General features: G+C 30.9%; 1 protein-coding gene across 1 annotated transcript; it reads right to left on the bottom strand.

Moving 5' to 3' along the window:
- Positions 1–114: 114 nt before the first annotated feature.
- Positions 115–14458, bottom strand: LOC130668060 (homeobox protein LOX2-like). Its single transcript, XM_057470065.1, has 2 exons — positions 13051–14458; positions 115–1961 (listed from the first exon to the last, which is right to left on the bottom strand). Exons 1-2 carry the CDS (start codon positions 13943–13945, stop codon positions 1486–1488), a joined length of 1371 nt encoding a protein of 456 aa, XP_057326048.1. The 5' UTR covers positions 13946–14458; the 3' UTR covers positions 115–1485.
- Between the last annotated feature and the right edge of the window lie 8408 nt (positions 14459–22866).

Genomic DNA, 22866 nt, shown 5'->3' with positions numbered 1-22866 from the left:
AATACTTTTGAATTTCATAATTTATACCTGCGATTATCTAAACTATTACATTTTTTAGTAATTTTTATTTACTAATTTCATAATTATACTTTATTAAGTATATATTTAAAAAAATTATGGCCGTAACCAAGGTGACGGGGAGCAATAAAATTTATTTTTGTAATGCATTATAAATTTTCAGTTGCAAGTAATAAGTTTAGTATAATAATAATAATTTTATTTAATTGCATGTTCTTACAGAATATTTGCAATTTGTTTACTACATATTTTACAATGCTTTGGTATAACTCCTTAATTTGAAAATCACAGTTGTCCCATTCATCCATTATGTGTTTACACGTTTCTAACACCACCACTCTCGTAACTCTCCTTTTCTTATCGCTTATTATATAGCCCTTAATCCTATTTTCTACTGCCGGTTTTCCTCTCAAAGTTTCTACTATCAGCTTATGCATGTCATTTTTCATTTTCCCGCCTATATAAAACTTATCAATAATTATACTATTTATTCATACACGATCATTTACGTGGGTCAGCGTAGTAGATAGCAGCAAGGATTTATAATCGGAAGGATCCAGGTTCGAGCCTAGTAATCCACCAGTATTGTTTCCGCAAAAGAATGCTCTTTCCTCCCGCTCCTTGGCTTCTTTGAAGGACATATATTTACACTAGGGCACATGCGCAGTAACGATAATTGTAGAAAAATGGTGGGGAAAAAAATTACATTCTTTTGCGGACTCAACTATAATAAATTATAATACAGTTCTGTAGTATTAATAATCTTACATATGATTGTATGCAATATTTACAGCACACGTCCTTAAATTCTATTATACATAAGTTATTGACTACAAAATTACGATGTCAGTTTTACTTGATGGCGTAAATGTACCGGCGTCACTGTTCCTTGAACAACTTTACGTCGTCATTACATCACTGCTTATAAGTCATATTCAAATGAAGATCATGATGACGCATATTCGGTATATAAGTTACATCAAACTTTTAACGTAAAGAACTGTAAAATAACGATTCACACATGACTCGCACGTACAATTCGCTTCGTACCATAAAGTGTGGTACTGCGTGACGTCACTTTTATGTCACAATTACGCGAAAGAGTTAACTGTGTAAGGGATGATCACTGGTGATGAACAAAACTTTACCATGGAGGATCATGAAATAAGTAACGAGTAAATCAAATCAATAAAAATCATTCTTCTCATAATGTCTTTTTAATAAATAAAATAAATATTGTAAATAATGGACTTAAAATTAATGATCAATTCAAACCTTTTATGAGAAGTGAATCTAGATATACAGATATTTTAAAAGGTTTCTTTTTAATTTTATTACTATGGAACACAAAAAGATAATACAGAAATTAATTTTTTTTCCTTATTGACTATCGTCTCATAAGGGCCATACGTCAAATTATTATGCTTGTTCACAATTTTATTCCTGAGACACTAGAGTTCAAAAATTTCAGACATTTTTATTCAACTCTTGAGATGTAGAAGGCCCAGTATTTTCAAGTCCCTCTAATTCGATAGGTGAGTTAGTATTACTCCGTGCACCGCCAAACTGTGAATTTATAGTTGAATTTACATTGAGATTATCACTATGTATAAGTCCTTCTTTAATTCTTTTTTTTTGCTTCATCCGTCGATTTTGAAACCAAATTTTAACTTGTGTTTCATTGAGTTGCAAAGCTGATGCAATCTCAATCCTTCGAGCTCTTGTCAGGTACTTGTTAAAATGAAATTCTTTTTCTAATTCAGTTAACTGTTTGTTTGTAAAATTTGTACGTCCAGTATTATTGAAATTAGTTAATAACCCATTAAGTGGTGCATTTAAACAATTTCTAGGAGTGGACGATGGTGAAGTATAAATAGATATAAAAGCTGCACTAGAAGTTTCAACATGTCCAAGTTCAGCTTTATTTTGATTACTTTTTGAAGCTGGAACAGAAATAAAAACGACAAGTTCAATGATATAAATTAAACAAGTATTTTTATTATTGCTAAAGCATAAGTTCTGGGAACTAGTCTTTAATAATTAGCATAATGAAACAAAAACGGTTATTAATGTATAGATGATACTAATATTTTCATCCAATTAGTTTCTAGAATAGTTCTACCATTTAGTTCATGTCATCTTGACTTACTTAATTGATGGAAAAGGAAACCTGATTTTTGTTGGATATGAATTACTACAGGTATCTCCTTAACCAATGTGAAATTTTTCATCGATATTTAATCTAATTGTGCTAATTCTCTCTCACGTGACAATTTTAAATATCCACATTAACTATAGTAGTTAAAATAAATACAGTTAATTTGAACGATAAAAAAATCTTTTCATTACAAAAGACCCCAAAAAAAAAAAAACATGTAAAAGTTATATGAAATATCGCAGATATTTTACGTCTAAAACTTATTGTAAAGTTTCCAATTTATATTTAATATATTCATTATTATCTTTAAAAAATGAAAAAGTAAAACCGACAGCATGACGCCAATCGAAATTCATGAGCCGATGTTAACAGTGATATGTGAAGTCAATTAAAATGTTGACGGGCCAAAAGAACCTGATGCTCTTTATCTTGATAGTTTCTCATATGTCATGTAAGGTACGATAACCATTGCGTATAACTTGTTCTATGAATTAAATTATAACAATTTTATTATTATAAGTTATCCGAAATGTATAGACAATCAACAGTTGAAAATGTCCTGCAATATTGTAATTTTAAAACTCCTAATTGCTCATACTAGATTGAAATTAACCCGTAACATATCAATATATGATCTTATTTTATTTTATTTTATACATCTTTTGTGATTGATTGATTTCTATATGAAAACTACAACCAAAAATTACTATCTCATCAATGGATGTTTTTTGTGTTCTAAAGTTTCGATAGTATTATTTCATTCACTGTATTGATTACATTTTATAATCAGTATTACGTTCAAATGATAGCTTCTATAATATTATTATAACATTCGCTTTATCTGTCCAAGTGTTTATTTGATTGTTCTTTAATTAAATATATACTCAAACACCAGATATCTCAAATAGACTGAAACATATAGTAGGCGAGATGATACTATCAAATTTTAAGGCACGAATTTTTTTTTATTTTCAACGGAAAAACAATTTTTCAGGTGTAAAATGGACCCCTTCACTTGACCACCTTAAAAGGTCATTTTTAGGTTCAATAATCTTACTATCAATATTTCGTTAAGCGACAAAGTGGATGGATCATCTATAACTTAAAAAATGCTTTTGAGTCCACATTTAAAAAGTAAAATTAATTATCATAAGTAATTTTTTCATATGACTAAATTTCAATAAAAGTACTATATTGCTTATTTCCGAAAATTTCGTATTTAGAAATCAAAATGGATCGAAAATAATCGGTGTTTGTAATGAACATCATCATCAATGTTTTTTTCGGATTTTAACTGTCGATTTAATCTTATGTTTACCTACGCATTTCTATTGTAATATTATATGGTTGAATTTCTCTATTTTAACTATCCTAAACATATATAAATACACCGTTACGTCATAGGTCTAGTTATCATATTTATTGACATACGAATAATATTTGCGCTATGTAATACGATTTGAGTTTTATCTTATTTTATAAAAGAAATTATATATATATTAGTGGCAAAATTTTTTTTTAACTTTCTTCTTATTTTGAAGCTTTACATGAAAAAATGTTAGTTTGAAAAATTTCAAGAGCCTCTTCAACTTTCATAATAACTTAATCAAAAATTTTCTAGAGGTTGCTCTAAAATTAAAAATTTTTTTTCAAAATCTTTGGTTTTTCACTCCAATCTTTTCTACGCAGGTTTTAGAGGAACATATTGAAATATTGATCTTTAAATGTCGTCTTGTTATTTTTGAAAATAAATTTATCGAATTTTTCAATAGTTTCCTCAACTTTCAGTTTTAATGTAGGTAATATAAAAAACATGTTGAGCCATTAAATTTTCACGTGAAGCTCGAAAAAAAAATTGACAGTTTTTTTGAGCCATTCTAATATGGACATTTATATCTTGAGTAAAAACTGATTATCTCTTCGATATTTATCACGCGGAGTAAAATTTAAATATGCAAACATCTCAATTTTTCTCCTAGAATCAATGCCTGCATTTACCACACGATACACGTACTTTTACTATTTATTGTATCTTATAACCGCGGCCGCTTTACCTTCACTTTTCTGAAAACAATATCGTAGTCGTCTTTACTATTCTATTAAAATTATTATCTTAATATAGATGTAAACAAGGATAATGAATATATATAAGATATTTTACAGGAACTATATACAGTGTAGCAAATACTTTGCAGTAATCAATAATAATATAGGAATGAAAATAAGGATAATACACAAAGTAATGAGAACTTATGATAACAAAGTGTAAAAAGTATACAAGTGTAAAGATCTGCTTGAGGCGCATAGTTCCTAGGAAATTAGTGGTTTCAATAATTTAGCATCCCTAATTCTTATTCTCATTTACTGTCTCGAGATAATTTTAATAAATTCAGTCAATATTTATTTAACTTTAAGTTATTTTAAAAATTTTAACTACTGAAAAATGAAGAAAGTAAAAAAATTGTACTGGTCAGTCGGTGGTAAATCCAATTGCTCGCTTGAATCTGAACACGCAACGTGCTTGGAGATCCCCTCGTCAGATAACCGTTGCCTTCGCACGCACCTCCGAAAACATTTTTTTTTATTTTACATAGAGAAACAATATATAGTTATTTTTATGAGTTTAAAAAAGCTCCTTCATTTTTTATTAAGCTCAAAAATATTTGGTGATTTATTCTATGACTTTAAATTAATTCAAAAGTAGTACTTGATTTTCTTGATTCTTTTATTCTCGACTATAATCACTATTCTTTTACAGAAGGAAGGGGGGGGGGGGGGTCAGAAATGGCAAACGCTCCTTATACGTTTACGAGAATTCACCATTACTGGTATTTTTCTGAAAATCAACTCCGAGAGGGGTTCATTGAAATTTTCAACAACAATCAAAATATCACATAATCTATACGCAAGCGAAGCTGTAGGCGACGGCTAGTGTATATATGTATATATCAATAAAAATATCAAATATACTATTCGTTGTCATCAGGTGGAAGATAAAATAAATTTTAATAACCTTGTTCAATTTATTTTTCAGACTTTATTTAGAAATTTCTTATCATAATGTATATTATGAGAACATTAATTAATCTTATATTTATTATAAAAGTGCTACATTTATAATGCTGATCAAACAAAGATTTTAGACATAAAGACTTTCACACTAAGAACAACAGATTATCGCGATATTATTGCGTTCTGGATTTACATATTGATTCCCGAAAGCACAACTGACAGGGTTGTCGAATTCGTGTGGCTTATTCGTGTAAGCACTTTTCAACCAAGAGTATTTAAAAAGATTACCATCACAATCTTGGAATAGACAGTTGATTATGAGTAAGTGACCGTAATTTGATAATATTATTTCTTGAGTGTAAATTTAAATCACAACTCATCATAGTAACACTGTTAGAAAAGAGTGTTACACAAAATTCTTCCATCTTCGGAATCCGAAACATCAAATGGTTGAAAATTTTTAGTTGTTTCTTTCGATATAATCATCACTTCCACATCCTTATCAGAGGATTTGACAGCAGCACTTATAGCAGCTAGACAATGTCCAGTCCATGAATCGATCAACAATAAACTTTCGAGATCAACATTCGGAAAAACTATGTGCTTTAGCCAAGTTTTAAGGTGATCTGAATAACAGAAGTATAAATAATGTTTATAACAATATTCAATACTATAACATTTTGTAGAATAGTATTATACTTTATGTACCTGAAGTGAGCTTTTCAGTTTTAGATGCGATTACACATATTTTGCCTGTGCTGAAAAGGGTTGATTCAACTAATGGACAAAATTTTCCTCTTGGCTCTTCCTAGACCAAAAAAGTGGAAAAATAAGAGTCCGCGATCTGCAGATATACTTGGTTGTACAGCATGACTGTGGGTTGTTGATGAAATCAATTTTACCAGCAATTCAACCTGTTATTCACCTTTTTACTGCTAAAGAACATTCTGAATGCATTTCTAGTTGAAATTCACTTTGGTCAGATTTTTTCTGGATACTATACGATGAGCTATTGTGAATGTTACTCGCCGCTTTTTAGATGCTTAAAAATAAACATCTTCGAATTCCAATTAAATTTTTAGCTTGCAAAGCCCATTTTTATAAATCAGTGTCAAATACAATCATATTTGCATCTATAGCAGCTTTAAAATTTTCCAGTGTGTAAGCACAAATTCTAGCTACTATTTTTCTATACGTTTCACCCTGAGTTATTTGATGTCTCCAACGGTTTTTAATTGCCATCATATACTGGCCATTTTACTTTCCACTTTACTAATATATGAAACGAACCGTAACTTGTTTTCGTGGCTTAAAAATTTTCTCCATCAGTAGTTCATTCGTCATTAAGAAAAAACTCTGGTTCATTAACTGTAGGTTTATAACCAGTGTCTTCTACTATCTCCGTTTCCCAAGCTTTCAATGGATTTCCGAAGTGTAAAGAATCTTATTGAATTACTTCAACATTCTAAAAAATTTCCGAAAAACGAGATAAAACAAGAATTTTCTTTCTTTTTTTTTTCTTACGTTTTACTCGGGGGGGGGGGTCGTTTTTCGGAAATTTTTAATTTTTTTTCTCTTTACCTTACATTTACTGAATAACTAACGCAAAAATGAAAGAAAATCCGAAAAAAATAATTTTTTCACTTTGAAGATGATCACACAATTTAAGGAAGAAAACTTGCCATTTTTTGTGGGTTTTTCAAATTGATATGACGGATGAAAAAAACATTTTTTTTTTTTAAATCGAAAATGGAGCTTGTAGGAAATTTATTCAAGTTTCTCAAACTGTCCTTTAAATTACTGTGCGACCATTAGTTACTGAGATATCGATAATCAAAGACAAAAGGATCCTTTTTCATTTGAAGGCTGATATCTCAGCAGCAAATTGTTGTACAGAGAAACAAAACAAAAGCAAATTGTAGCTGAATAAATTTCCTAAACGAGCCATGAATTGGATTTTTTGAAAAAAATTTTCCCGGCCCCGTAGACCTAAAAAACCAAGCCAAAAAATTAAGAAAAATGTTGTCTCACCCTATTTCTTATGATTCCGCGAAAACCGTAGCTCAAAAAATTATTTTGCTGGAAGATCTTCAAACAAGAGATTTCAAGCTTTAATTTGCTTTTTTCATTTTTTCGATATGATCATTTTTCACAAAAATACAGCCTTCCAAAAATCACTAAAAATTTATAAAATTTTCTTGTTCCTTTAATTTTTTGGATAAGTGTATGTATATATTAGGGTGGCGCAAAAAAACTGACTATTTTTTTTTTTTCGATCTCGGATGAAAATTTGTTGGTTTACGATGTTTTGAGAAGCCTCTCCAAAAATCAGCTCGATAAAAAATTTTCAAGAGGTCGCTCATGAATTTTGAAAATATCAAAAATCATCGAAATTCGGATTTTTATTTCTAAATTTTTTTCTTTCTCGTGGCAGCAATAGTTTATATTTATGAAATCATGACTACGCTGAGAATTTCAGCCCAAAATTTGAATTTTTAAACCTCGCTCAAGAATTTTGAATGTTTCCGAATACTGTCTTTTGGACGTTTTTAAGCGACCCTTAAATATTAATAATAAAGCTTCTGTAGGTTTTTTCGCTTATTCAAAACTTGCCAAATTTTATTGTTTAAGACTGTCTTGTATATTTTTGGCTATGCAAAAGTTATATTTAAGTGAAATGACAATAATTGAGTTATAAAAAAATATAAAAACTAATTCAAACTATTAGGTACATATTATGTTAATATTCAAAATTCTTGAGCGCCGTTAAAATATTTAAATTTTGGGCTGAAATTTCCAGCATAGTTATAATTTTACAAATATAAACTATTGCTGCCACGAGAAAGAAAAAAATTTAGAAATAAAAATCCGAATTTCCACCATTTTCGATATTTTCAAAATTCGTGAGCGACCTCTTGAAAATTTTTTATCGAGCTGATTTTTGGAGAGGCTTCTTAAAACATCGTAAACCAACAAATTTTCATGCGAGATCGAAAAAAAAAAAATAATCGGTTTTTTTGCGCCACCCTAGTATATATATATATATATATATATATATATAGAAATGCAGTATATGTATTAACCATCAAAATCGGATAAATTTTTAAGAGATATTGTTATCGAAAAAATTGAACCGGCTGGCCCGCAAACTCAACCGATTCTCATAGTTTTACCTACCATATATCGCATAGATATAATAAACATTATGAAATATGTGATAAAATTTGCAACATGCAGGACTACGAACTTGTATAATTATTATCTAACGTCGTTTTTGTCAGAGCAATATAACATATGTCTCGTTACAGAAACAGTCTAGTATATACCCTTGTAAGAAAAATCTGGGCGTCGGTTGGCCCTGCGGACCAGTCCCAACACTTCCCGCTGTTTTCGAGCTCAAGGAGCTTGAAAACATTACTGTGAATATATTTTCGAGCTCTTCAGGCTCGAGAATGCTATTACATGCAATTATTTTTTCATGAGCTTTTCAACCTCTAACAAGTACGTTTTATGCTAGAGTTTAAAAAGTTAAGAATCAAAAATCATTCATGAAAAAGCGGCTTTTAATTTTTTATTTCCGATTATGTTCTATGAAATAAATGTATTGAGGCAGAAATCAATGTCAGTGATCAAAATCAAGATTTGAATGAGTTTTGATTTAGGTCAGAGCCACAATATTTGGAATATCCGAGAAAAACATTGAAAACTGGGTTTTTTCAATTTTTGGCTGACAATATGATTAAAACTAAAGAACAAGTCACATGACATTATATGATGATCGAAAGAGATTAGAAAAAGAAAGAACTGGTATGATTTCAGACACATTTTAGCACATTATATTTTGATTTATCTGGAAAAATAACATTTTATGTATCTTTTGAAGTAATTAACCGATTTTGACGTCTGAGGTAGCAATCGGCGCGTTTTCTTGAATTCTAGAGCTGATTTAAATTTGGAATCGATCGGTTCAGCTGTTTCGAAGATATTTGGAAAAAAACCGTTTTTCACCATTTCTTTCTCCAGTGATATCTCTCGAACAAATTAACCGATTGAAATGGTTGAAGTCGCATTCGACGCAGCTTATAAAGTTCTAAAGCTGATTAGATTTTGAAGTCGATCGTTCAACTCGTTTCTGAGAAATCAATAAAAAACTAAATAAAAAATTTTTTTTCCGTTATTCGCAAATATTTTCGAGTCTACTCGATCAAATGATCTCAAATTTTCAGGAAAGTTGATGGCCAACAAGCTCTTTCGATTGCCACGTTAACCATTCAAATCGGTTCATTAGTTAAAAAGCTTTTCTTACCTCAGAAAAATAGTATACACTCATCCTCGGGAAGTAAATAACAAAGCCTCAGATCACATGTTTGTTGACCTCGGCTTCGCCTCGGCCAACAATTACATGTGATCTGAGACATTTCTTACTTTACTTCTATAGGTGTGTAATATACTATTAGAGCGTTCATATCCACACACACACACACACACACACACACACACACACACACACACACACACACACACACACACTCGGACATCATTCTGAAAATAGTCAGAATAACTTCCTAGGACCTCAAAACGTCGACATTTGATGAAAACTCGATTTTTGAAAATCGGGGTGAAAACCATAACTTCCCGAATTTTTCGAAAATCGTCGATTTTCTTAGCGGGAAATTAAAATTTTCTTGGGAGAAAAGATCGATATGGAGAAGGGGAAAGTCACCGGTGCTAGGCAGCAGCAGCGGGAGTAGTTCGGTGCTCGCCACGAGATCGCGCCTATCATTTGTAGTGTCCCTGGTAAGAAAGATAAACTAGAATTGTTATATTCCAAATTTCAGTACGATTTCGTTCGAGTACTCCTCTGTCATTTGACAGAGCGACAAGTACCGTTTTGGATTTTACTATAGTATATCCTATAATACATCATGACTTTAATATTTAATATTAATGTTTTCTTGAATAATTTCTCTAGAAATAAAAAAACAAAAAAATACATTTCAGATAAAGAAAAAAAAAATCAACACGTCAACCTTTTGGAGAGAGAATAAATTTTTGACTGAGAAAAATTTAAGTCTTTATTAAAGAAGCAAACTTTTGGAGCAAGAAATTTTTTTTTCTTGGCCCAAGCAACTTTTATTTTCACTTAAGCAATTTATTTTTCGGAGCAAGAGAATTTTTTTCTTGGGCCAAGAGATTTTTTCTTGGCCTAAGGGTTTTTTTTTTTTTCAATCAAGACGTTTATTTTTTAGAGCAAGAAAATTCTTTCCCTAGGGCAAGAAAAAGTTTCTTGGTCCAAGTAAACTTTTTATCGTTCAAAACTTTGATTTTTTGGCGAGAGATGTCTTATTTTCTTCAGCCAAGAATTTCTTTTCTTAAACCAAGAAATTTTCAATTTCGCTTCAAAAATAAATTTTTTTGGAGCAAGAGAATTTACTGTCTTGAACCAAAATGGTGTATTATCGTACGATGGACGGTGTGGCTCAATAAGTTCGAGATCAAATTGAACGGAATATACACTCTAAAACCAAGTGTGTTACAAGTATATTATTTTAACACATATTAACTGTGTTCTATGTTTAAGGCCATAATAAACAAAACTATAGTTTTTTGTAGTCACTTAAAACAAGTTTCACGGTGTGTTAAAAATCTATAGATTGCTTATGGCGTCTCAATGTTATTCGGCAAGTGTGTTAATTTCGAGTACACACTTGGTTTCAGGGTGTAGTATAGTGCCGGATAGCTCAACCGGTAGAGCACTCGGCGCGATACCGATATGGTCTGGGTTCGATTCCCAGTTCGGGCTATCTATATTTTTCTCAATTTATCTATAAATTGTCTTATTGAGAAGGTTATTTGCATGTTTGCATGTTTAGGTTTCCACTATATTTAAATGGTTTTGAATCAAGTGTTTCATTTTTATTGAATCAAAAGAAAGAAAATTCAGAAGACAATATTTTTCTTGAGCCAAGTTAACTGTTTTTTCTGTGTAGGCAGAATATTGGGCTACCGAGCTTTAGTTCGCCAGTCTTGGCCCAAGAACCAGAGAATCTTCGACTATCGAGCCTTGGTTTACTAGTCTCGGCCTACGAGTCAATTTTCTATCAAATTTGTTCGAGTTCGTAATAATTTTATTTTTGTTTGAGTTCAAACAACTTCTATAGTATACTATAGTAAATATTATATGGTTTTATATAATTTTAAAATTTCACATATCTTATTATAATTATAAGATAGCTAAATAACAAATGGTATACCATGCACATGTAATGTAGGGGAGGGTGGGGCAGAGCGGCCCCCCTAAGCCAATTATTATTTTTTGTGGCTTTCAACCATAAGATCACTTTACTTTTGTCCTATTTCGAACAAATTTATGGACATTTTGCCAAAATTCTGAAAAAAAATTTTTTTTTTTTGTGGGGCAGAGCGGCCCCCCTTCAAAATGTGATAAAAAAATTATTTTTTTCGTTTTTTTTTTTTTTATATTGTTTTCATCATTAAGAATGTATTTCTTTCTCTTGACAACTATTTTTGGTTTTATATTACTTGAAAAAAATTTTTTAAAGCGTAAAAAATCGTTCACTCTCGATTACCTTAATTACTAATTGTTATTTAATAAAAAAAAAAAATCAATTCTATAATTTTACTTTATTTCAAAAATTTATCAACTAAAAAAAAAAATTTATTTTTATAAATTTTTAGTGACCAAATTTGCCTCTTACATAGAGAAACGGCCGAAAAATATGAAAAAATAATTTTTTCGGAAGTTTCGGCTGATCTATTTTGCCCCAGGTGTTATGCGTAGGGCTAGAAATATGGAATTATAATAATTTTTTTTTAATTTGACGATAAAAATATGAAAAAATCACTTTTTCAAAATTTTGGGCTTGTCCATTTTGCCCCAAATGTCTTGCGTAGGGGTAAAAATGCGCAAACATATCGGATTTATAGTAATTAGTCGAAAAACCAAAAATTTTTTTTTTGGTCAAAATTTCAGGGGGGCCGCTCTGCCCCATGGGGGCCGCTCTGCCCCACCCTCCCCTATATATTAAAATCTCCAGCTTCTATATGTATAAATCCTCGCATCCTAGTGGATAAGAGACTTGTCTAGCAGCCATAAAAAACCAGGTTCGAGACCCAGCAAATGCAAAAAAAATTATTTTCATTGGCTTTTACTCGTTTTCTCTATATCCAAATTTACCTTCATATATTACCATCACGCACATGTCTACTGATATAATTATTTTTTTTTTTCAATTTATTTTTAATAAGTATATATGGGTGATTTATTATTTAGCTACAGTCTTGGCACATTACTGGTACTCGATATTGGGCCAATACTTTTTCTTGTTTGAAATGATATGGTGTCATAATAAAGCCGGACTTATGTTGACCACCTATTGGAAATTACTATGGCTATAGTGAAATTGACAAAGATTATATCAAAACTTAGTAGGCCAACATGGTCCGGCTTTATTATGATACCACATATCACTTCAAACGAGAATAATTTCTCCGTGTAAATGCAGTCTTGGCACATTACTGACATTCAATATTGGGACAATATTAAGATGCAGTTTCGACACAATACTGGTACTTGATATATTGGGCCAGGATAGAGTATCAGGCCTGACATGAAGTTATCATCCCGATAACTCAAACAAGCTTGGGCCAGGCTTGAATTTAGTAAGTATTGGGGCCAAGCCTCGACCCGTCGTCATTTCCTACAAGGGTGTATAGTTAAGGCGTATTGTTAATGTAACCACACAATATACCTCTAAAAACGATATTTGTTTTCCGTTTCGAACTAATCAGATTATAACGGTACATTTACTTTCGGTTCAAAGATGATAAACTATACATACCAATAGACTTAGAAATATTTCTTTTAACTTGCATCCACTTATAAGTTGGTATGTGAGTTGATTGTTGTTGTGGTCTACAACAGAAACGATCTTGAGTTCGGTTAGGATACTGATAGAAGACTTGATCATAATTTTTATTTTCGGTATGTTGGTGATTTGGACGAAATAACTTGAGGTCCGAATTTTTATCTTTGTTGTGCCCCATCGGTTGCCCAGAACACTCATTTTGTTTGAACACAGTCGATACCTGAGTACTTAATCGCAGAGTATTTTCTGATGATGAAACGTGATCATCATAATTTGATGGATTTGAAGAACTTATTTGATATCCACTATCAAAATGATAAGATTGACTAGATTGAGAGTGATTAAATGGTTCATAATCTGACTTAGTATTAAAAGGAAGTTGTATGGTGATAGTCTGCTGATACATTTTTGACGAAATTTGTTGACTATCTTTTTGGTCAAAATTTTCGATTGGATTACAGATTTGATGAAATGAATCATTATGATATAACATATCTTGTTGCTGATGTTGACTATTTGAGTAGTTAGTACAATCTAAATTAGTGTAACTGAGACCATTTTCAGAAGATATTATAGCAGTACCTTCTTCGGGTTGTGTACCAGATGGTGATGCATAGTACATCTGAGATAAAACTTCGGAAGTTGAAATGGATTCCGTATTCATAAAATCATCAGATGACGTTGACGTGTATGGTATAACCGTCGATTGTAAATAATTATGTTGACTTGCGGATTCTGGAGGCTCTACTATCCGAACGTTATCATCTGGAGTTGATAGAAGATGAATAGTATTTTGAAAACTATAATAGGAATCGGGCTTGCTATTGTAAGTCCCGTACATACCTAAATCCATCCTCATCATCCTCATATTTGAATAATGACATTAATATTATTTTTTTTTTCTACTGACTTTTTCAAAGATCATGAACGTCTTCTTAAAGTTGTAAGTTACACAGTGTATCATTTGATGATAGAATTTTTAAAAATAATTATCACTTTTAGTTCACATTTTTAATATTTTATATCGCTGTATCACCAATAAAAATACAAACGTTTATTCATCACGGATCAGAGTATCGATGAGAACAAAAACAACTTATCATGACCGTTCGGCGTCAGTTCTTGACGTATACTGTAGCCTGGCGCAGGTGAGAACACTGGAGAGGACGGACATTCAAAGAACACCTTTTCGCCATGAATCCCCTTTTTTCATCTTTCTCTTACTTCTTGACGAACACTATATCCTTTTTTATCGCACTCCAGGGTAAGGCCCTCATTCTCCTGTGTAAATCAACGAAATAAGGCGTGTCTTGGTCACTACCACGTGATCATAAGTGGGCGTCAACAACCAATGAAAAAAACTGCATGTGTCTCCATTCAATGTGCGCGTGATGGATCGTACGTTCATAATAATTTCATTTCTTTTTATCTTCCATTCTTTAGTTGACACTTTATCGTATAACGTTAGTAACATACGGAAAAAATAATTTTTTAAAGCTGTTTCAGGCAATAGAAACATCTGTCAAAACGTAGAAAAATTACAAAAAAATGGGTGACTGTAATTCACTTGACAATAAATACTTTTACGAAAAGTAATTTTTATTATTCAGATTATAAGAAATTAGACTAAATAATTTTATGAATCATGGATACAAGTACTGAAGCCTAGTCACTCTAAAACCAAGTGTCAAGTCAAAATTAACACACTTGCCACATAACAGCAAAACGGCAAACGCAAATTATATGAAAAAATCTGGGCATCGGTTGACCCTGCAGGCCAACCCCTAAACTTCCCGCTGTTTTCGAGCTCTATAAGAGCTCGAGAACATTAGTATAAATACATTTTCGAGCTCGACTATACCTTTGCTTCCCTTTTTTATGAGCTTTTCAAGCTCAAAAAGGTTACGGTTTATGTTAAAGTTTAAAAATTTAGAATCCAAAATAATGAATGAATGAGCGTTTTTTGTATATTTATTTACAATTATGTTCAATAATTAGCTCAAAAATAAGTATTTACGTGATACGTTGTATCTATATCGTGTAAGTATATTGTGATATGAGCAAACATGACGATTTTTATGCAGTCACTTCCAATGACTTATATAAAGAAGAACATATTAGTTTTGAGTAATTCTGTTTAGTAATTATGATGTTATTCAATGGAAAAAGTAGATATAGATTTTACATTTATTATTCCGTCGACGATATCTCTCGAACGGATTATCTGATTGGGACGTTCTTGGCAGCAATTGGATGCTTTTATCGATTTCTAGAGCTGATTAGATTTTTGAATCAATAGATTTGATAGTTTCCGAAATATTCACGAAAAACGAAGAAAAAACTATTTTTTTTTCATTCTTTCGTCGACGGTATCTCTCGAACGGATTATCCGATTAAGACGGTTGAGGTGGCAATCGGCGCGTTTTATTGAGGTCTAGAGCTGATAAAATTTTGGGAATGATTGGTTTAGTCGTTTCGACGATATTTGCAAAAAACCGTTTTCTACTGTTTCTTTCGTCGACGATATCTTTTAAACGGATTATCTGATTGAGGCGTTTTTGGTGGCAATCGAAAGCTTTTATCGAGTTCTAGAGCTAATTAGATTTTGGAATTGATCGATCCAACAGTTTTCACAATATCCAAAAAAAACGAAAAAAATTTTTTTTTTTTTTCGTATTACTTAAATATCTCAGAGTTTATTTGACTAAATGGTCTAAATTTTTTTTGAAAATATAAGTTCAGAAGATACTTTTCGAATGCCGCAAGAACTATCTAAATCGGTCCATTCATCAAAAACACACACACACACACACACACACACACACACACACACACATACATACATACATACAGACATCGCTCTGAAAATGTCAGAATAGCATCCTAGCACCTTCAAATGTCGACATATGATGAAAACCCGGTTTTTGAAAATCGGGGTGAAACCAATAACTTCTCGAATTTTTGGAAAATCGTCGATTTTCTTAGCGGGAAGTTAAAAAATTATAGGTTTACTTATGGTCTTATAAACATGGAACTCATTTAATGTATGTTAAAATAATACACTTGTAACACACTTGGTTTTAGAGTGATATATAGTAGATTTCAGTAAGTTACCGTATTTCGGATACACCAAGGGCTTACTCAATTTTTCATTCGCGTTTGAGAGATAAAATTTTTTTCCCTTTCAATTTCGAGAATTTTTGTCGTTAAACGATATGCATTATCTGGAGAAAAATAAAAAAAAAAATTTGAAATGACTCTCTAGACATGAATAAGTGAAATAATTGAATATTTACTGATCCTGATTATGCCAATCGAACCACTTTTTGAAATTAGTGGTTCGATTTGCACTTGGAATTAGTGAATATTAACTTATTTTCACTGTAATTCATGTTTAAAGAGTATTATTTAGAAAATACAGAGTATAAATTGTAAGGATTTCTTTTTGCGATATATTTTGATGCATTAAATACGATCAATGAATATGTTAATTCTATTCAATAGTTGACTCAAGATATTTTTGTCATACCATGTCATGTCGCGGATCGATCATTTTCGATAAGTTTTAATAATGTCGGAATCGATATCAAAAGTAATTGTGGTTTTTTTTTCATACTACGCTTTTCCCTTATTTCGGTCCTATATCATACACCTATACAATCACAGAACGTAGGGGAAGTCCTCATGCATTTCTGCCAATACTACAATAGAGTCATCGATCATTTATACGAAAAGCTCTTGATTGGTATTCGAACTGAAAGAACTATAAGAAGTGGACACAACTGAACATGAAATAAAATAGATATCAAGATAGGAAAATGAAAAGAAAAATGAATCAATCAAAAAAATAAAATAAAATAAACTGAAAGGCGTGTCGAAAAGGAAAGTTAAAAAGGAATGTTGAATTTTTCGAAAAGTATTTTCAAAAGGTGAAATTTTAAAAAAAGACATTCGGCTTCCGAAATATGGATTAGATTTAACGTAAATTTAGAAATTTAAGATCTAAAAATTACCGTATATTATCATATACCGACTTTCAAACAGTTTCGAACAGATCTCAAGGTTTTGAGATAAATTTTTTGGTATTTATAAAAATTTTTTAGAAAAAAAAAATTAGCTTTTGTAGGATATGAAATTTTTACTACAAAAAAATTCTTATTATTAGAGTCAAATGTATATGACCAATAATTCTCAAGATACAGAGTTTGCAAGGTAAACGTGAATAAAAAAAAAAAAAATCGTCTTCAGCACATAAAGAGTTGATTTTGTCTACTTTGAATTGTAAATTTCGTGCATTTCTACAAAAGTGTTACATTAATTTTTTATATAAAGTAAATAAATTCAGAATTTCAAGTAATTTTATGTCTTTTTTTACTCAAGTTCACCTTTCAAGTTCTGTGACTTACAGAGAATTATTTCCACAAAAAAAAAGTTGTGGTTGTAATACAACAGCAGCTGTAGTTATTATGTATGCAACTACAAGTTGGAGTAAGGAGATGTCATCAACACCATCTTGGAGTAAGCTCTACCACACGTAACTATAATATTTATTACGATATTTGACAATTAATGCTTTTATGAGATTATAAAATAATGTTGATTACGATTAGGGAAGGGGGGGGGCAAAAGGGGGTACTTAAGGAAATATTTAGTTTTCGAGAATTAAAATACGCTAAATCTTTGTGTTTTTAATAATATTCAAGGTAAATAAATTTAGATTTAAAGCGTAGACTTATATAGTCAGTCTGATCCTTCCGATATACGATTACCGTGCGTGTGTGTTTACTAATTTAACTTATGATCTTGAAAGATCACTTTTAGTGTCGTTAAATAATTGTGTTAGATTTATTTTGCGTCTTAAACGCGATGAACATCTATCACAGCACAGGCGTAATTTAGGATGGCTAAAGTTACGGAATCGAAGATTATACCTCATTGCATGTGAGTTTTATAAAGTGTTGTGTCTTGGGAGACTCAGTTTATTTAATCATCAACTAAAACTTAGATCTAATGTAATTTCACGTAGAAATCCATTGCGAACGGATACACCTCAGGTCCCTTTTGCACATACAGCTTGCTATCAAAAGTCTTTTATTGTAGTAGGTTGTACTTTTTGGAACTCATTTCCATTTGAGATTACGTCATCAGAATCACTAGATTTATTTCGTCAAAGATGCTTTAATTATTTAATCGACTTAGAAGAATCGAATGAACTATGGATAATAATATTTATGAGTATGGAACTGTTAAAAGTCTGTTGGAGTGATTTGAATTGAGTCTGAGTTTTGAGATGAGTCTGGTTATGTGTTATAAGTTATAAACTATAGATTACAAATTATAAATTTAAGCTTTTCACTACATGTAATAATTATTTTGTATATGATCGAAAGAGGTCAAACCTTACGATTGAAAATAAATAAATAAATAAAATAAATAAATAGACAAAATTTTTAGCTGCCGTTAAAAAATAAAATTTTTATTTATAGAAAAAAAAAATTCTGAAAGTTGATCAAATTTCATTAAATTAAATCTTTTATATGTAATATGCATTAAAAAAAATTACATTTCACATCATTGATGGGTAAGAAGGCAAAAAAAATTTTTTTTTTATGAAATTTTGAGGGTACCCCGTTTTGCCTGCCTTACCCCCTTTGCCCCCCCCCCCCTCCCTCCTCTACATCGATTACGAATTTTCTAAAAGTTCACAAAATATATATCACTCTTGCATTTGATATTATTCCATCAGATATTCTCTGAAATACTTCAAATTGTCAGGTAATTTTTGAAAGGAAATGTTTTCTATGTAAAGTTATTCGATATAGTTGCATTTTTAAAAATTTTTGTGTTATCTTCAATGACAAGAGTATTGCTCGAGTATCTAAACGTCGTATATACATCTTTTCAAAAGTTGAAACCTTTGGAAAAATAGATATTTCTACTACTGTTGTCCATTGATCGTGTAGAACAAGTTACTTTTACTTAAACTTGTTTGTTCGATGAACAATACATTCCCGCCTTCTTACTCTGTGGCTTACAGTTTGCCAGCGCATCACAATACAAATACTAGTAGAAAAATTTTTCTTAGAATCTATCTTAAAGATAGCTTTCCAATAGAATTAAAGACAAAATAAGACTGAATCAAATCCCTAGTGGATTTTTAATATAAGCAATACTAAGGAAAATAAAAATTTCAAAAAAATTGACTCGTCTTATGCATTTTGATGTTTTGACAGTAGATGAAAGATACTACCAAACCATTTTTAAATATATACACATAAGTGTCAATCTAACAAATTAAATTTTTTTTTTTTAAGGATTATCCGCGTGGACCTTTTTTAGATTTTGTCGAGTTATTCTTCGCACCGAAATATATGACTCGCACTGAAGACTTGTCTTTTTAATATTAGGTTTTTTTGCAGCAGTGATTTTTTAAACTGTGAAAATTTTAATGTGTAACTGTATTGTAAGATATAATGATGATGTATTTCATCCATAATAACTTCTCTATGAAATCAATTTTGGAGTTTGGTTTAAGTGTTTAACTGATTTTTTTGCGGTATTCATTGACAAAATATTTTTAGTTTAGAGCTGAATTTTTTTTTGTAAGATATAAGATAAGAGATAGTACCCGATCACTCACGTATTTGGGCCAAGAAATTAATTCTATAGAAAATTTTTGCTTCCATTTCTTAATGAAAAATTTTTCTTGCGCCAAGAAATCATTTTTTTCTGTGTACAGTAACAACCATCAAAACAGAGCAATTGAACAAAATTTTTATTTTTGAACATGAATTAAATAATTTTTTTAAGTTGCTATGTTTAAATGTGAATTCTTCTATAAAATTTGGCAGTGAAACTACTGGAAATTCGCCGTGTACAGTAAACATTGAGAACGACGAACATATAAGTTACAACAATATGGTTATTATACATTGTATTGTATTTCACTTCGCTTCAGAATTCTCATCCGTAACGAGAAGGTTTTCCCTAGGGAAAAATACATCAAGTGAGCAACATGTCTCGGTGACAAAAGAGAAACTGTACTGGGACCAGCAACCATGCTCGGTAATACATTTTTGTTTAAAGATCTGTACAAATGTTGTACAAGTTTGTAGTTACATTTTTTTACAAACTTAATAATTCTTTCAGTTAGAATTTCCACAAGCTATGACTTTGTTCTGCTAATTTATCTACACTGTAAAAAGAGCGGTGTTAAAAATGGACTCGTTTTAACTCCGCCCGGTGTAAAAATGAAATTACACCGGTGTACGAGGAGTAATACACCGGTGTAAAAGCGAGGTATTGCCGGTGTGAAAGGAGGGTAGATTGCGTCCGCTTGGAGTATTAACTTTACAGATTATAAAACACAAAAAAAATCAGTTCTTTATGAAAATTAATAAAAAATATCATTTATCAACTAGTATAGTGATCGAGTAAGTAAAAATATTGACAAAATAAAATATTTTAACACCGGTAAAGAATATCTACACTGGCGGCGGCGTTATTTTAACACCGGTCTAAAATATTTACACCGGTGGCGGCGTTATTTTCACACCGGTACAGAATATTTACACCGGTGGCGGTGTTATTTTCACACCGCTTTCGGAGGTAAATTTAACACCGATAATTTTAACACCTACACCGCTTGGACTTACCCTGGTGATTTTTTACAGTGTATTTAAACTCTCGAAAGAGTTTTAATATTTTTGTATAAAAAAAATACATGACAAAAAAGCTTTTTCCTCAGTGGCAATAACACATATTATATGTGTGGACACTTCCATGTCCATATTAATGCATAGTCGTGAAATACGAAATACGCACGAAACAGAGGATGAGTAGTAGACTAATCCATCAAAACTGTCTATCAGAATTCATTATAATATTTCTGAGGTTATAATGCTCATATTTTTATAACATTATTTAGATACAACCCTAGGAAATTCGGTTATAACGAAAAAATACCTAAAATATACCTGGTATTTGAGTATGATATCAGTATGTTTTTGGTATAATTCTAAAAGTATACTCCAACTGCTCCAACTATACTCGCAACCATACACAGAAAAAAAGAGTTTCGTCCTCATAACAAAAACGGGATAACGAACAATTTCTTAAGAGTAACAAACATGATAAGCTTACGGTAACAAATGAATTTATACCGTAATTAAGTAATCGATCGGTTACAAAAAGCACATAATATTCATTATAAAAATATCATCTCACTTGAAAGCAGGCAACTATTTCCGGCAATTCAGTCGTAAGAAGAAATAATAAAAATCAAGTTATAAGGCGACAACTGCTCAGGTGCGTCGAATACGATCCCCTGCGCTTGAAAAATGATAAGAGCAATAAAAAGAAACCATGGAGTCTTAATAGGAGAGCTGTAGGCCTCGAAAATGCGCCAAAATGCTGATTTCAGCGGCAAAATCTTAAAAAAAAATATCAAAATATCAAGTTATAAGGCGACAACTGCTCAGGCGCGTTCAGGGCGACCCCCGACAAAAGAAAATGATAACAGCAATTGAAAGAAGCCGTGGAGTCTTAGTCAAAGAGCTATAGGCCTTAAAAAGGGGCCAAAACGGGCCAAAATGCAAATTCCGGTCCCTTAATAGTATACGAAAAAATGTCAAAAAATGACGTTATAGCTATAACATAAATAAAAACAATAAAAAGTTAACAACAAATCCACCACTGCACATGTTAGTGTTAGTACCAGTTCGTACTGGGTCCCACATATGTTTATAGACGCACTTTATAAGTGAGTTGTCTGACGAACCTCATAACAATCCTGTCATAATTATCGTACCAGTCTCGCACAGCCTATTGTATTTTGCCTTTATTAAAATTTTTTTTTTTTGTGAAAAGATATCAACTTGACATGCAAATAAATACGACCATTACAATGAATGAAAAAATCACAGCTAATTTTTTAAAATTTTATCTCCTATATTGTAATTATATCGATGAAAAAAGTATCAGGAGAAAATCTAAAGATACGGAAAGAAATTGAGATTTAAATATAATATGCATATATATTGAAAATTCTTAATTGGAAAGTTTGAATTCATTAGCCATAGAATTTTCATAAAAACATTACCTCAAGATAATAATCTAGATCTATTTAGATCTGAACGTCAACGCAAATATAATTATTTCAAAGTTTAGATTTTATTAAAACCAATAAATCATTATAATCAATAAATAAATAATAATTTTTATAGAATATGTAGAATCGTTAAAGTATCAAGTTAAAATAAATTTTTAAATATTTCTATTTACGAATAATGATTAGAAATATTGATAAGTGAGATATGAAAAATTCATTATCTATTTAATATTTATAAAAAAAATGCCATACTACTGTCAGAGTAAAAAGTATATTCCTCGAACGGAATTTAAAAAATTTTTAACCTCCATCAAAGCAGTGAAATTCATTAGACAATATAAAATATTATTAATAAGAATTATTACTATTATTACATTTTTTTTCTTCCCACTTTTTCACTGCTGAAATATAATCCAGATTATCCAATTTTTATCTCTGTAAAATTTTCCATCGGCATTTGTTCGATGACGACTGAGAAGTTCAATTATCAATTATTACCTTCTGTTGATAGTTGATGAAAACATTTCTCGGTCTCATGCTCATCGTGTAGGCCGTAATAAATCACGAGTAAATAGTCTAGATTCGATCCTTATAGGTAGGGTAAAATTTATTTATCTATTTATTTATTTATTTATTTATTTTTCCATTTATTTATTAAAAATTGTTCTTTAGGGTACACA

This window comes from Microplitis mediator, chromosome 5, assembly GCF_029852145.1.
Source record: "Microplitis mediator isolate UGA2020A chromosome 5, iyMicMedi2.1, whole genome shotgun sequence".
NCBI classification, from domain to species: Eukaryota; Metazoa; Arthropoda; class Insecta; order Hymenoptera; family Braconidae; genus Microplitis; species Microplitis mediator.
This window is presented reverse-complemented; position numbering and strand designations above follow the sequence as displayed.